The sequence below is a fragment of the Argopecten irradians genome, chromosome 7, assembly GCF_041381155.1.
Source record: "Argopecten irradians isolate NY chromosome 7, Ai_NY, whole genome shotgun sequence".
Taxonomy (NCBI): domain Eukaryota; kingdom Metazoa; phylum Mollusca; class Bivalvia; order Pectinida; family Pectinidae; genus Argopecten; species Argopecten irradians.
In genome coordinates this window covers 6,993,673-7,010,441 of record NC_091140.1, presented here as the reverse complement: position 1 = coordinate 7,010,441, position 16,769 = coordinate 6,993,673, and the positions used below count along the sequence as shown (strand labels likewise).

General features: G+C 35.1%; 1 protein-coding gene across 1 annotated transcript in view; it reads right to left on the bottom strand.

Moving 5' to 3' along the window:
* The window catches only part of LOC138327419 (gamma-aminobutyric acid type B receptor subunit 2-like), a 48,439-nt gene extending 32,028 nt beyond the window's left edge, over window positions 1–16,411 (bottom strand). Inside the window, exon 1 of the mRNA XM_069273489.1 lies at window positions 15,564–16,411. Within this exon, the coding sequence (XP_069129590.1) occupies window positions 15,564–16,037 (474 nt within the window). The 5' untranslated portion in view covers window positions 16,038–16,411. The remainder of the gene's footprint in view (window positions 1–15,563) is intronic.
* Window positions 16,412–16,769: the final 358 nt, after the last annotated feature.

Below are 16,769 nucleotides of genomic sequence, written 5' to 3'. Positions count from 1 at the left end.
AACGGTTTAAAATCCTGCGGCTGGGCGAAGATCAATGTTCATATTTCCAGGAATGACAAACGGTTGACATTTAATGCTCTTTTAGCTCTCACTCTGTAGCTTCACTTCATTGCATGAGTATTGACGTTTATTACATATTAATGTACGATTTATCCTCGTCTTTGTCCGATATTCCATAAAAAATCCTGACATTGGTATGAAGCATATCCATACTGTATCTGTTTTCATACCACTTGTTTTAAGTACATTATATAAATTTGACTTTGTATGTTTTATGTATTTCTCGTTTTACAAATAACAGTGAATCTTCATAAATATGAATCATGAGCATTATATTGGATATCATCACAGTGTATATTTACAGTGTATATTGACATTGTTTTAAGCTAAGCTATTGCCTTTGAGTACATCACATGGTATAGTACCGACCTCTGTTGGGCTGGACCAAGACGTCGAAAGGATGGCCGTGATATTTTAAGTTAGTTCTGAATGTTTATTATATTTGAAATTTAGGCGAAAAAGAAAAACGTGACACTATAATGCGCATGCCATGCACTTAGAAGTAATACGCGGAAAAAATGAAAGGTACCCATTATTGCCTATTGCCTCGTAGGTTTGTCTCCTATTTTATATTGTTCTCGCTTTCCTTTCTAATACTATTCTATCTTCAAACACGTACAGTACTTTTTTCACTTGCAAAAGCAGTCGTATGACGCACCTTGTTTGTTATGTGTGTTCACTTGCAGGTCCTATGACATAGGACAAGCTTGCAAAGTATGTTAGCTGTACAAGGTATACCAAGGAAATGCCCATATCAGTAACGTTACCGTCAGATGTTACGGGAACAAAACAGATGATATGTAGATAATAAGATATCGATCAATGATGACAATGTGACAAAAGGACTTCCATACTACTCGTTAGAGTTCTCAGACAACATAGCTGTATCCAGCATTCACATGGTATTATCATTGGTAGACGACCAATCGATGGCAATAGCAAGCCTCAAAGCAAACAAATCATTGTGATAATTTCAAATTTTTACATGGATTTAAGTTTTTTTGCTATTTCTGTCAGTTCACTGTTGATGATTACAGTGATAAATTCAAATGGTGCAAATGAGGAAATATTTATGGCCAGATCGTTTGCGATCAAATACCAGAAAGTGTCATTTATGTTTTAAACTGAAACATCTAATTTGAAACATGCTTTCATTAGCATTTTCTCCATGCTATTTGATACTACCAAGGGACATATTTTGATTCAATATTCAGAATCGATCATTTTAGCCTTGTTGATACTAAACACCGCCAACCTCGTACTAAAAATACCGTAACATGATATGCTAATTCCAGCCCTCTCATATAACCTGCAATATAAAAACAAGCAGACACTGCGCATGCCTAGATAATGCAATGATCGGTGGCGTGATCTATTGACTCTACATTGGATAAACACTTTCATTTGATAAACGTATTTGACGGCTTCGTCTAAAACAAATAATAGCTGATAAGTTCTCCCACAACAGAGAATTATTTTATTTATAAATCTTAATTTTCAATGTTTAAGATTTTGCGAGATTTAGTTGTTTTTAATGTAACTAAAAACTAAATCTAAGTTATCTCACTTGAAATGCATACAACTACAATGAACATAGTGTAGCATATCTCGCCACTTTCATTATAATGGAACTTGAGGCACAGCTACATTATGTAATTAACTGGTCAGACCTGATATGACATGCCCTATGAATATGAAAGTCCCATTATGTTTTCGTAATGTAATTGAAAAAAAAAACAAATTACCAAATTTCGTCAAATGATTGAGTTGATATCCTTATGGCAATATTTCTTTATTAAAAATGTCGTAGTTAATCAGGATTGTAGCAATGATGGACAAATCCGTTGTTACTCTCTGTTGGTGCCACAGTCCACACGTAGGTAAACATCACAAATGAGAACCACTTTGTATAACCTTTGACCCAAGGTATCTTTGTCAACTGATATATTATTGATAGATGACGTTAATGCATTTTCATTCTATTTTCGTCGTTTTTCCTAAATGAGTCTCTTTAAACATTAAACAAATTCATTCTTAACATCTTAAATTTTTTTACAAACTATTATCAGAGATTGGTCATATGAAAACAGTTAGGGAGTTAATCATGGAAAGTCGATTGCTTGGGAATAAGTAACAATTAAGCGAACACACAGTTTTGCACGAGACCATACCTCTACACAGGTAAGAGGGAAACGGGTACGCTCTTTTGTAGTCTTGGCGTACAGTGCGTGTTTAAAGTCGTCAGAATGGAGTATTTAGTTCTACTGAAGTATTGTGTTTTTATTTTGGAAAGAAAAAGCAGTTTTGTAAGGATAAATATTGTAAAACATTGAATAAATCTCAACATGTTCTAAATCCCCGTGGTGTCGCTGGGAATTACCTGGTGATCATATGGTACGCACAGGCAAATAGGCTATTTTCAGACAAACACATTTACGTGTTCTTTTTATATATTTTTAATGTGCATTTTTGTTGAAACTGTACGTATTTGAACAAAATTAAGTAAAGATAAACTCATAAGGATTATCTATGTTTAGTTTGTAGAGCATTCATAAATGAGACTTTAAATGACCCGTCCTTACACCTCATGTTTTTATCAGGAAGGTGATTGACATAGAGTGAGGCATTCTGAATGCTGAATGTCGAATGTTGAGCTGCACATCAAAATTAAACGTAATAAGTCAAACAAGCTGCAAAACATTCAAAACTCAACCCGTTGGTCAGTGACAGTTTTTGAATTTTGTATGTAGTATGTCAATCTGCACGACATTTCACTCGTTGACCAGTTAAAACGCATTCGAATGTTGCATGCATAACAATCATGTCATTTCTGTATTTACAGGCTAACCAACTTATTTATATATAGATGGTAGATAGAAGGCGCAGTATTTATTAATATTTTGTTTTTTTCTGTCATATTTACTGATTCGTCATCAATGCCTGTGAACATATGTTATTGAAATAAAGCTACAACCACAATGTAACACTGATAACTTGCCAAATTCCTTTACTAATACAAGGTTACTGTTCGGTAAGCTGAAGAACAATTAAGCTGTATGCAATCTGTCAGTTCCAGAATAATGAAGCGATGCAAAAACCGCTGTTCAAAAACCATCTGAGTTTCCATTTGTTTTCCAATTATATGGAAATGGTACTCAGAGTCAGTAGCAAGAGTTTGCTGATACCAGAATTTTGCATAACAAACCGTAAATGGCTTTTTGCACATACAACGAATTGGACAAAATACCCCCGAGAGGCTCATTATTATCACTTAAAACAACAGCCCTGTATACGCTCTCTTTCATTTCCATATACAGCTACTTTATAAGAAGCTTAAGTTAGAAAATGCATCAAGGTCGTATGGTTGTACTAATTTTGTCTAGCTAAGAACAAAAGTCGTTGATTTAGCTCCATGTTTACTTTATATAAAGCAAAAATACCAAGCTATCTCCATTGCTGACGTTGTACATTTCCGGTTTAGTAATTACAGTAGTGGAAGATTCGCAATATTTTTGTTTGAACAATTAGCCTACTCCAAAGTCACACGTGATTAAAGAAGGTTTATTTTTTTTTAAGTAACAAAAACGTTTTCGGAGACGTATATTCGGTTGTTCACATTAATTTTAGATAAGCACCGATGTCATAGAGACCAATTCGCAACAAACAAACGATTTTGCACTAGCAGCAGACCATAGAAGCAGACCTATCCATGCTCGATAAAACAATTCTCTCAGACCCCTATAAGACCAATGTAAACAAACCGTTCGTGTCTATTCAGTTCCACGACTTCTATTTCAACATAAGCCCACAAATATTCATTGCCGCTAATTTGTTTTATTGAACACATATTTACACTTTGCACTATCATTGTTTCAATAACCATACTTTGAGCAATATCACTTTCACTGTATACTGGGGCCGAGGATCATCTTGTTTGGCGGGTGATAACATGACGTGACGTCACTTTTGGCGGGCGATAACATGACATGACGTCACTATTGGCGGATGATAACATGACATGATACTTATATTGGTGGGTGGTGAGTTCCAATTGAACCAGATGTTGAATCTAAGAAGTTGACAACGACGGTATGTAGAAAAAAAAATGTGTTTAATGGAAAAAAATAAAGCATTTTCTGACAAACGGCTTAATTTACACAAAAATTTGGAAACATTAGGAATAATTTGATATTGTTAAGGTTATGTGAGAATAATGACATTTGAGCCCGTATGAATTGTTAATTGTCCTACTCAATTATCATTATCCCATCATAATCTTAACAAAATCAAAAGTTATTCCGTAAGTTACTTTATTTCAATAAAAGCGATGTTGATATGAACTCATGAAGAAAACCTTATGGAAAAAATAGTTTCGAAAGTAAATCGCAGGCGAAAGTTGGTTTGCAGTTACATTATCCACGCCATGATAAAGTTCATATAAATATTGACTGCACTGTAACAACACCAAAGACGCATACCAAAAAAAATATTAAAAAAATGTTTCATTCACATCAAAGACATTCTGTCGTGTAATCATATAACAATATCCAGCATACCAAACAGACTTTACTTCCCTCACGCCCAGGGTAATCTAAGTCCAGGAAACATTTTTTCATAACCAGCTAGCCTCCCTGATCACTTTAATTTTGTAATTTTCTGAAACAATAAACATGCCGTGTTACAATCCATTTTGAAAAAAAGTAACGCACTATGAAAACTAATCTCAAAGTGCGTTAAGTATGTCGTTATCATGCCGGGTCGATTTCCGATTAATGTTATAACATATAAAATATGACATAGATTCGAGGGAGACCCTTTTAATATAATACATATGATGGCACATTACGTAGGTTTTTCGGTTATGTTTCTGAGTCAACTCATATGTTGTTTCTGTCAATGAAACACTGATTATACATAGTCTCCAGGACGTCCTGACCCACTATATGGGATATATTGCATGATTTCCTGTTATGTTCATTCGTCATACGACTGGAGGTCAGCGACACGGCCATTAGTTCGCCCAATTACTGATATTTATTAGGTTTGTTTGTATATTAAGGTGAGATTGACGCCCTCAGTGTAGCTGGCCTAATTTGCCTTTCGCCCCTGGAGGCCCCGTGACATGGATTTCGTCACTGCTCATCTATCAGCTCTGACAACAAGATCTCTCCGTCTTGGTCCTGTTCCTTGATTGTGCCTGTTGAATGATGAACACGAAATAACACATACCCTTAGTCATTGGTTTTCCACGACAGGTTTATCAAATATCTGACCATTCGGACAATGCTATCCCACTCTATAAGTGCCATGGTACTGTAGTTTTGTGACGTCACACATCATGAAAAAACATACAAGTGGCGCTTTCTTTTATGCTATTGGCAATAAGAACTCCCATCAGAACTAGGATACTTAATAGTCACCCTCCAAGATAGATCACATTTAAAGAATTTATTTGTTCTGTTGTACCAATAATTACTAAGCCATAACCCATGAAGCGACAGTTTGGGATTGGTCTGGAGACGATGTACGGCTATACCATTGTAATGTTTCGTTTGGCTTACCGTCACCTTGGGTTTAATATTAGAAATCACCGGGTAATATGACTTAGAAATCAAATTTGAGCTGGCCTATCTCTTCAAACTCTTCTCAGCTGAGGAGTCATTTTTTCTTTCTTTTGAATAACTGTTTGAGTTGATTAAAATCATATTATACAATGTAATTTGCTCGATTTTAATTTATTGTGAATCAAATATAGCTATGTGACACTGTAAATGTGATTTTACCGAAATTTCACTGTGTTTTTTAACATAAACTGACAAATTAAAGCAATATCTTTCGTAATTTACAAAACCACTGTAAAAAAACAAATAAGTAACACAGTCAATGCATTCTATTTGAGCGGAATAGCAGTGCAATATATAATCTACTTATGTTTCATCTATTCCCAACACGATTAATATCTAAAACCCTGTTTTTCGGAACTTTTGACGATTCAACGATTCATATTAAAGTTCTTGTCTGTAATTCTTAAAATATGGTGCAGCTCAAACGAAAATTCTTTGTTGTTTAAAAAACCGGCATGAAAATTGGGTAGCTACGTGCTTGTGTTCTGTCCCGCTACAACATTCGTTGGTTTCTGGTATTACTTGTTAAAGTTATGTGTGCTGTAATTACCATACTCACGAATCAAGAGGAGATTTTAATATGTTATCAACCACCAAAAGTTACCAACATTTTGAAAATTACAATACTTAAAGTAGAATTAAGTACTGTCAAAAATCACGATGTTTACGTCTACATCGCAGCAAAATCAGGACAAATACGGTCAATCCAAGAAGTCATGTTGAGGTCCACCACTTTATTTAACTTTTGAACGATGTTGTTTGTAAATATAAAGTGACTTCTTCCGAAAGGTTTCCATCTAAACATACATACGCTCGTAAAGCAAAAAAATATGAACCATTGAAGTGCAAGAAAAATCTTTAAAAAAACAATTGTGATATAATAATTCTAAAATCACTGTACCTCGGCACAGATAATTTTGAATACAAAATTACTTATAACGTGTGTAAATTGATGTAAATAACCACTGACTTTCATAAAAAAAAGTAAAGCTGATATAGGTCAATCACAATTTTAGAAATAGAAAATAAAATGAAACTGCATAAAATATGTAAAAGCACGAGGCTCATTGCCAAGTTGATAGACATGCATATTACAGCGCAAATTGCGAATAGAATATTTAGGAAAGTGCTTCAGAAACTTTGACTAACGGCGTCCCGTACAGTAAGAAGATATTACTGTAGTGTGGTGTACGCTAGGTATTTTTCTGGTTACATTTAGTGGCATGTGCACTAAGATGTGCTAACCAGATAGAGGTTAAGCGGCGTTTTCGTTTTCTGATAAGGAAATGAGTTATTTACATATGACGATAAAGCATTTAAAACAATTCGTATTGAGATAGTTTCACATGAGTATTCACTATTTTATCCACGTTTCCGACAATCACATTATGTAGATCCATCAGAAGTACATTCGCCCGTGTTATCTCGGTATATTGTACTGAAGAGTAGGGCCTCTATACCTAGACCAGCTGTCGCTTTGACATACAGACTTGTTTCCGTTCGCTAATTCCAATCGCGAAATTGCTATAAGAAATAGAAATTTATTATACCGTGGTAATATTTGTCCAAATGGCAAGGAAACATCGTCTAATAAAGTACACTGTCCAAACAATGATCTGGACCTTCGGTCAATATCAAAGTGACGGACGAGAAAACCTCATTCCCACAATCTCCCAATTCCATTTACTAACGTGATAACCTTACTATTCTCTTAATGAATATCTCATTGTCACAATCCACAAACAATCCATTCGGAAATAGGATTAGGCAAAAGTGTTACCCCTTGCCAGGCAACGTTTCGTTCCAACTTTTTAATCAATTTCGTTTCTATATCCATCGAATATTAATCCGATATATTGATTAACTGTTGTTGTGGGTCATTTCCGGTGCTCAGGAGGGCTATTGTGACGTGTGTTGTGATGAGGTTGTATTTGGACAGTTGACTGCTCCTTACTGAGACAGATTATCTACATTCTATGTACACTAATCGACTATCATCTCCCCGTTCTCTCCATCTCGATGATACAAATATCTATACAGCAAATATTATATCTGGTTCTGTATTCATTGATATATTTCAACATCTCATTTACTTTTTTTTGGATACTGAATTAAGCATGCAAGTTTCCTTGTACTTTACTTGTAAATTCTAGAATGTGTTTTAAGTTGCAAATATTACCAATCATTTTAATTATATTGAATAATTACATCAATCTGATGTTACCTAAACCAATTGTGTTGATTGTTACGTTGAATACATAAACAGCATATTCTATTGAGGAAGGCACTATTACTGATGTAAGTCGTCCCAAAAACCACAATAAAGCACGGCCCGATATTCTTATTATTGGATGTCTATGTATAAAAGTATCCATTGACCAAAGGTGTTTTTGTCATTAGTCTGTTTAGAAATGCACTTTCACTTCCAAACGTCATGAAAAACGTGCTGATTCTATAGGTGACGGGTGTTTTCTCCAAGAGATCAGAAGCCTTTTATTCCGTAGATGTTTTATATCGGAGTCTAGACGGAATCTGATTTGTGTTTTGTGGAATCAGAGAGAATCAAAGTAAACACTAAACCCTATACGGCCGCTATCATACCCCCAATAATCTGATTATACTGACATTTTATACATAAAGTGATGTAAAACGCCAGCTCGTAATAGGCATGCGCACCAGTCCTTATTGGTAATGACGGCAGTTATTTTAGAAAAGTCTGGTTAGATTACAACGTCACACTATTATAATTAGACGAATGTACAACACTTTAACCTTATACATCTTTAGACTAACATTGTACAATATATTGCCATTGTGTGCAACAAGCGTTTACATTGATAAGTACATAACAGGATGGGTAACATTAGTTCACTATTAAACACATGTCTGCTTGCTCTACTCACGACTATGATACAGACTATAAACTGGATTAAAACACCACTTCGTCGGAATGAGTGTCTCACTCTCCGATACCGCCTCTGTTATCAATCCAATTCACTTCCTTGTTTGGTAGTAATTAGCCTGGACACACAACTCATCATATACCCAGATTTGTCCCTGTAGGTGGTGGAGTAGTTTGTCATTGGGATAAACTTCCGAGATTTGTTTCACATGGGAAATAGTTGGAGTTGAATATCGAAATGTGTCCCAATTAGGTTTTAATTTGAGCTAGATTACCGATACTTGTACCGCTAAGAAAACATTAAAGAGGTGGCATACTGTGATTTATCCGGAACAGGTTGATCCACAGACGTATGTAGATACTTTAACTGGCTCATACTGTGTTACTCAGTTATGTATGCCTTTATCATCAAATTGAATTTACCATTCGTGGGCGGAACAAAGTTGTTTTGTAATATTTTGGTACTTATAGATATTTCAACTGGCTCACTCGTATCAGCCTAATTATAGGATCCCATTTGCGTTTAGAGTTAACCATTTTGCAACTGGTGAGTTTAATGCATATCAGTGTTGTACAACAAGCAATTTCTATATTTCCATGTCTGATATGTCTACATATTTACGATGTGTCTGTGGTGAGTTTGGTTGGTGTCGGAATATCAAAGCTTACTTTTAAGTGATGACACACCAGTACCTGCTGACAGAGAGTCGGAATGCGATGCGGCACCAATAGGACCTACACTTGCGTGCCCAGACCACATCAAAGACATTATGAAGGTGTAAACCCCGGGTTATCAATATGTATACAGTGTCCTCAGTGTACCATCATACACAGACAAACGTTTATGATCTCGGCTATATTGGTGTACTGAAATGGTAGCATGGCCAGGTCTGATTTCCTGGAAAACAAATCCAAAACCCATTGAAGGAGTCATGTCTTCTACAGTATGGCGAACTCGCTGCATCATCCTAAACATTTTCGGTATTTTATTGGAACAAAAGCAGAACTATATATGGCGGAAACCTTACATGAATGAAATCCGGACAGTCTATGCAATAATTACTTTGAATAATGTCAATACAGTATTGTCATCTTATAAGTTATATTTCTTGTAATTTTCACCATTACAAACTGTCATAAAACATATAGTGTGTGAATATGAATGCTGATATGTGATGGTTCAGATCCATGAAAGCACCAATATACTATTGACATAGCGGTAAATGTCGCATGAAATATCACACGTTTTGAAAGAACCGCCAGAGTCAAAGCTACTTTTTAAACTTTCGTGTAATATCGGAAAACCGAGTTGCATCATGTGACCGACATCGGCGATACCCGTATAGATCGGAACTTCCCGAGCCGTATCGCATGTTCGATACCCTCAATACTCATACAAATTGGAATAGCCCGAAACAGTTTGGATACTTCCGAGTTATTTCAAACGAGTACACGTTAAAATCAATATTTCAATTTAATCGTGTAATAACTTAACTAAAACGAACATTACAAAATCAGTAATTATCGAAAGTTTAAACTTCAGAGAGGCACAGAAAAAAAGTAGAATACTTTAAATACTTTTTCTATGCAAAAAATACACAAAAAAGTCACAGATACAACTTTAAGAATAAATATGTTAACAAAGATGATAGAAACGCATTTTGAAAGCGGGTTATCTGTTGATAACCCACGTACATCAGTAAAGTTTGCAAACAAACTGTTTTATTTTCCCGACATTACTACTAACATTAAAATACAGTGACATAAATGCTTCATTGATATCGTGTGATCTTTGACAATCCCATCTCCACTCGCAATGTCTTCTGATTACGTCACAATCCACGGACCATGTATCGTAATCAAAAGCCATGTCTAGCTTGTACATGGTCGGGTACTCCATAGTTGATGTTACCTATGTGTTTCCTTGTTCGTCTTCACGTTAATAAAATTTACAAATTAGGGAATTGTATTACATGTATTAGCGTTGTTTATATTTTAAAATGACCCAATTCTTCCATGCTGACCATGGTTTTGGCATTTTTATTACCATCACCTACACATGATGCAGCGAAGTTTAACGTTTCCTATGTATATCATTTGAATTATCCGTTATAATGGTGAGATTTCAGAGGGCTTTCCATCAATGTTCAACATGATTGATGACTGTTGTTCTGTTAGCCCAGCCTAAAGAACCGTTTCGCATATAGTTTAAACAAACACAAAATCTCATTGCGTTGAGTTTGTCATAACGTTAAGATAACCACTTTTATGTTACATGAATTGCATAAGGCAGACCAGCAGCAAGCTATGCAATAGTACAATAGTAAAAATAACCAAAACATCAGATTTTGATTGAAATGGCCGTTTTATTAAAACGACATGGAAAACAACATTGACTTGATACAAACTCTGTAGCAAGTACACATGTAAGAATACATCATATTCTTTGTATTTATACAACTAAATACATTTTAACATAAAAATTACCTAACTATTGTAGGTGGGGGGACATGAAATGGCCGTTTTATTAAAACGACATGGAAAACAACATTGACTTGATACAAACTCTGTAGCAAAAATGGCCGTTTTATTAAAACGACATGGAAAACAACATTGACTTGATACAAACTCTGTAGCAAGTACACATGTAAGAATACATCATATTCTTTGTATTTATACAACTAAATACATTTTAACATAAAAATTACCTAACTATTGTAGGTGGGGGGACAAAAAACGCCTGAATACAATCATAATCTTTGTATTATGTAACTTATACAATGTTCTCACCCTCATCTAACCAAAGTATCAAGGTGGCATAATATGGGGTGGAGGCGGGTAAATCAATATAAAAAATGGCGCCTACCTTGCCGTGAGAATTTTCTGAGTGACGCTATCAAAGGTGGTGTGGTCAGTCAGGGCTGACCAGTTCACTCCAAAAATATTCGCATGGCGCCAAACAAAATAAGACATAATAAAAAAGCTGCAATCATCAACATAAATGCAATTTGATACTTTGTAACAAATTGTTGTTTTATGTTGCATGAATTGCATAAGGCAGACCAGCAGCAAGCTATGCAATAGTACAATAGTAAAAATAACCAAAACATCAGATTTTGATTGAAATGGCCGTTTTATTAAAACGACATGGAAAACAACATTGACTTGATACAAACTCTGTAGCAAGTACACATGTAAGAATACATCATATTCTTTGTATTTATACAACTAAATACATTTTAACATAAAAATTACCTAACTATTGTAGGTGAGGGGACAAAAAACGCCACATTGCATATAGAGCTGACTAAAGGGTACTCGATGCACATACTCTTTAGTAGCTATATAATGCAATCACCGTTGTTTTTCTTTGTTTTAAATTACACTGACGATGTGTTTTTGTCTTACTTATTTGTTTCTACAGGTACGTGCAATTAACCTGCAAAATCTAGGAATGCAATTAATAATAAATGGAAACTATCAGCGGAGTTAAATTACATTGTTGGTTAATCAGAATTACGTCATTGTAATAGCAGTGGCGTTATAGGACGGTCTTCCACGTATATGGTTTGTTGCGTGAATTGCGAATTGAGTCTGCGGTATGTTCGTGTTTTTGGGAGTCTGCGGTATGTTCGTGTTTTTGGGAGTCTGCGGTATGTTCGTGTTTTTGGGAGTCTGCGGTATGTTCGTGTTTTTGGGGGTCCGCGGTATGTTCGTGTTTTTGGAAGTCTGCGGTATGTTCGTGTTTTTGGGAGTCTGCGGTATGTTCGTGTTTTTGGGAGTCTGCGGTATGTTCGTGTTTTTGGGAGTCTGCGGTATGTTCGTGTTTTGACTATTTCTAATAGTAATATCACAGTCTCATAATTATTTTATTTTTACTTTGACAACAAATCTAGATATGTCATTTAAGAAGATGATAACGACAAGACAAAATTCAAGTCATTGACAAAATATGTAAAATGACTACTGAATTATGGTCTTGTTCTCTTTACTTTTACTTAATTTTCTATCAAACAACTAATGTAGTTTACGTATGATAATGAAGTATCCGGTTTTTGGCGGAAATCCTCTGTTGAAAGTATCTAACAACGTTCCTCAGACTGAATTTATGCACTTAAACAGACGGATCAGTTGTGTCACATCTATAAATTAACATGATAAAGACTGTATGGTTCCACTGGGGACTAAAATCTCAGACTTAAAGTAAGAAGGCCTCGAACAAGACGATGTAACACACAAGAGCAGTATTTGTCCTGTTTCGGTTCATCGATACAACACAAAAGCATTTCAAATCCCAATCATACATTGTAGTCTGAGTATCAAACATAACGGTGTTTTGCGGGGGGCGTCATGGTGACGACTGTAGAACATCTCCTACGACCTACATATCCCCACTCTATCTCAGAAATCGTCATCTTTCTTCATCGAATAATGTTCTTATGTCATATGTGGAAATACATACGCACGTGCTTATTTAAGCTTGAATAAAGGTGCAAGTTATCTATGCCTAGATCATATTCTTTGTCACAAGAAATGTTCTGTTTTCACACAAAAGTGCACATCGATTTTGCTACGAGAAATGAAAGATAAAAAAGAAACATTCATTATGGAGTGAAACATAGTCTAACATTGAATAACATACAATAATTGGCGATGTTAAGGAAGAATATGACAACGTGTACTGACAACGTATGCTTGCTCCTCGTTATGTAGTTTACTTGTCAATCTATAAACTCAAAATCAACATCTTTTTGCTTTTATTGACGTCACACGTGAATATTCTTGATAGAGAAGCGAGATTTTTAAATTATAAGTTTCCGTATCATTTTTGTGAGACTGAATTAAAATTCGTAACTTATCAAATCCATTCAATAAACTTCTGTGAGAAACCACTGATATGAACAGCATATCTAACTACAGCGGACATCTGGACTATCAACATCCGTTACCACTATCTGAGAAGACGTAACATATCTACACACTATTCCCTGGCCGAGGTGGATGAGGAGGAGATATCATCCTTATTATTATTTTATAAGGTCGGGCCACCTGTGGCGTGTGTTCCTGACATTTTGGGTCGTTAATTATAACTACACATGCTGATCACATAGATAACCAGGGACTCACTGGATCCACACTTTATAATAACCAATAAATCACAGAACAATTTAATACACTGACAGACGAGGACATCCGGTATGGTCAGGAAGGGAACTAGAGAGAACACTACATAGTTATTATCTATGAGAGAATACTATATAGTTATTATCCGTGAGAGAACACTATATAGTTATTATCTGTGAGAGAACACTATATAGTTATTATCGGTGAGAGAACACTATATAGTTATTATCCGTGTGAGAACACTACATAGTTATTATCCGTGAGAGAACACTACATAGTTATTATCGGTGAGAGAACACTATATAGTTATTATCGGTGAGAGAACACTATATAGTTATTATCCGTGAGAGAACACTATATAGTTATTATCTGTGAGAGAACACTATATAGTTATTATCCGTGAGAGAACACTATATAGTTATTATCGGTGAGAGAACACTATATAGTTATTATCCGTGAGAGAACACTACATAGTTATTATCCGTGAGAGAACACTATATAGTTATTATCTGTGAGAGAACACTATATAGTTATTATCGGTGAGAGAACACTATATAGTTATTATCGGTGAGAGAACACTATATAGTTATTATCTGTGAGAGAACACTATATAGTTATTATCTATGAGAGAACACTATTTAGTTATTATCCGTGAGAGAACACTATATAGTTATTATCGGTGAGAGAACACTATATAGTTATTATCTTCGAGAGAACATGACATTGTTATTATCCGTGAGAGAACACTATATAGCTATTATCTGTGAGAGAACACTATATAATTATTATACGTGAGAGAACATTATATAGTTTTTATCTGTGAGAGAACAATATATAGTTATTATCCGTGAGAGAACACTACATAGTTATTATCCTTGAGAGAACACTATATAGTTATTATCTGTGAGAGAACACTATATAATTATTATACGTGAGAGAACATTATATAGTTTTTATCTGTGAGAGAACAATATATAGTTATTATCCGTGAGAGAACACTACATAGTTATGATCCTTGAGAGAACACTACACAGTTATTATCCGTAAGAGAACACTATATAGTTATTATTAATGATGATAAAACATTAGCTTGTTTTACGATAGACTGTAATATAGCAGGATCCAATAACACTTACGATGAACCATTGCAGAGATTTGAAATCAGAAGTGGCTTTGGTATATATTGTAAGAATTGTAGTATTCATGGGTGCTTTCTTTTCTTGTTTGGATTTTGTATTTTATTTTGTGGGAAAATATTTCGTGGTTAACCGATACAACATTGATGACAGTATCACAGTATACAGGTGATTTCGCTGTAATTAAATTATCGTGATTTCATTAACAATTTATAATCTTTTGATCTGACACTGTGTCATGGTGATTCGATCCCAAAAAAAATCGTATGTTAGTGACAATAATTGTACAATGAAGGTCTGAGGAAACAGATCAAGAACATATTATTGAAAGAATTTTGATAAATTAATTCGAAAATGCTATATTCATTTACAAACTTTTTCTTTTCTTTTCCGATAGTGAACTAAAACATCTAGTTATTCTTTTTTCAAATGCTATTCATAACAAATATAAATAGTTAAAAACCGATAATCACAATACTGAATGACAATGACCCATAAGTATTAAACATTGACATTTCATTGATTATTTCATCGAGGTCCGATTATTTGCACGTCGGCATTTCCTGAAAAACTCTAAATGGAAACTCATAATGTTTGACATGGTTTTATAATTAAGATACAAGGCAGTTCCCTAAAATAAATAAATATCAACTAGACGTTTTCGACAAGAACTCCGTATTTTTAGCAGATGAATGTTCCTACCCATACGTGACTTACCTGTGTATCATTCTCTAGCAGTTGTAAAGTTAATCCATCAATGAGTTTTATCTCATTAATGTGTCGTATTGCTGACTCGGCAGCTGCAAGTTCACTCCTCCCCATCCAGGAGGGCCTCGCGCCCCGAATATCGAAAAGTCCACCTATGTATAACACGGTGTCCGTCCGACTTTCGGTCAAATGCATATTGTAATTCTGCATATGTATATCAGGTTGTTGCGATGGACATAACGTCGTATCAAATGTTAAACCATTGTTTGTAAAATTATCAGGTGAGAAGGTGGTCGTCTCTGTATTATTTGTCGTATGTTCCTCTGTGTTACTTTCTATAGACCTTTGATTGTTTCCATAAACGATAATATCTAACGAGTTTCGTGGCGATTTCGCAGTCATGTTATCAGCGTGCGAGAAAAAACGCACATCCATTGACAATAAAACGCAAACAACAATCAATCGTGTAGGCACAACGACCATACTTTGAAATAAAATTCCAGATTTGAATAAAAAGTCCCAATAAGTGTGCTTTCAAACTTAACATTGCTTCACACTTCCTCCAAACATATGTACTTAGCTTTTATGGTTCCTATCACAACACTCATTAAACTTCTTAATTGATATGTTATTGCAGACGTCCATTGTGCACACCTAACTGGACCCACAAACTTCCAAAGAGACGGATCGAAGTGGTCGTGGTGATTCCGATCATTGTAAACGTGCAGCACATGTAACCTAGCAGACGACAGCACTTGATGTTATTACTGAAGGGAATTGAATACATCACATACTTTAACATCTAGCAAAACATAACGGTGGAGGCCGAGGCGGTCAGTGATTATAGAAGACTATAACCGATCTCCTTTGCTATGCTTACGTTGTAATCTTCACTCACCCAATACGTTTCGTCTAAAACTATTAAGACTATAATTGGGAAAGGGATTGACTAGGTTGTGGTTTATATCAAAATCTCTGGCTGGTAGCCATGGCACATCGAAACGTGATAAACTCAGCAAAAATTGGAGATTGAATGCAATTTTCGTAACCGGCATCATTTACAGAGAAAACATGATGCCAGGCATATACATGATAACTCCATTTCCTTGCGTTGTGTTAGAGGTATAAGCAGAGAACCAGCTATTGACTTCGGTGAACGCACACTGACATTATATTGGAGCACTCAGAAGGACAAAGTTACAATTTTGCTAATAC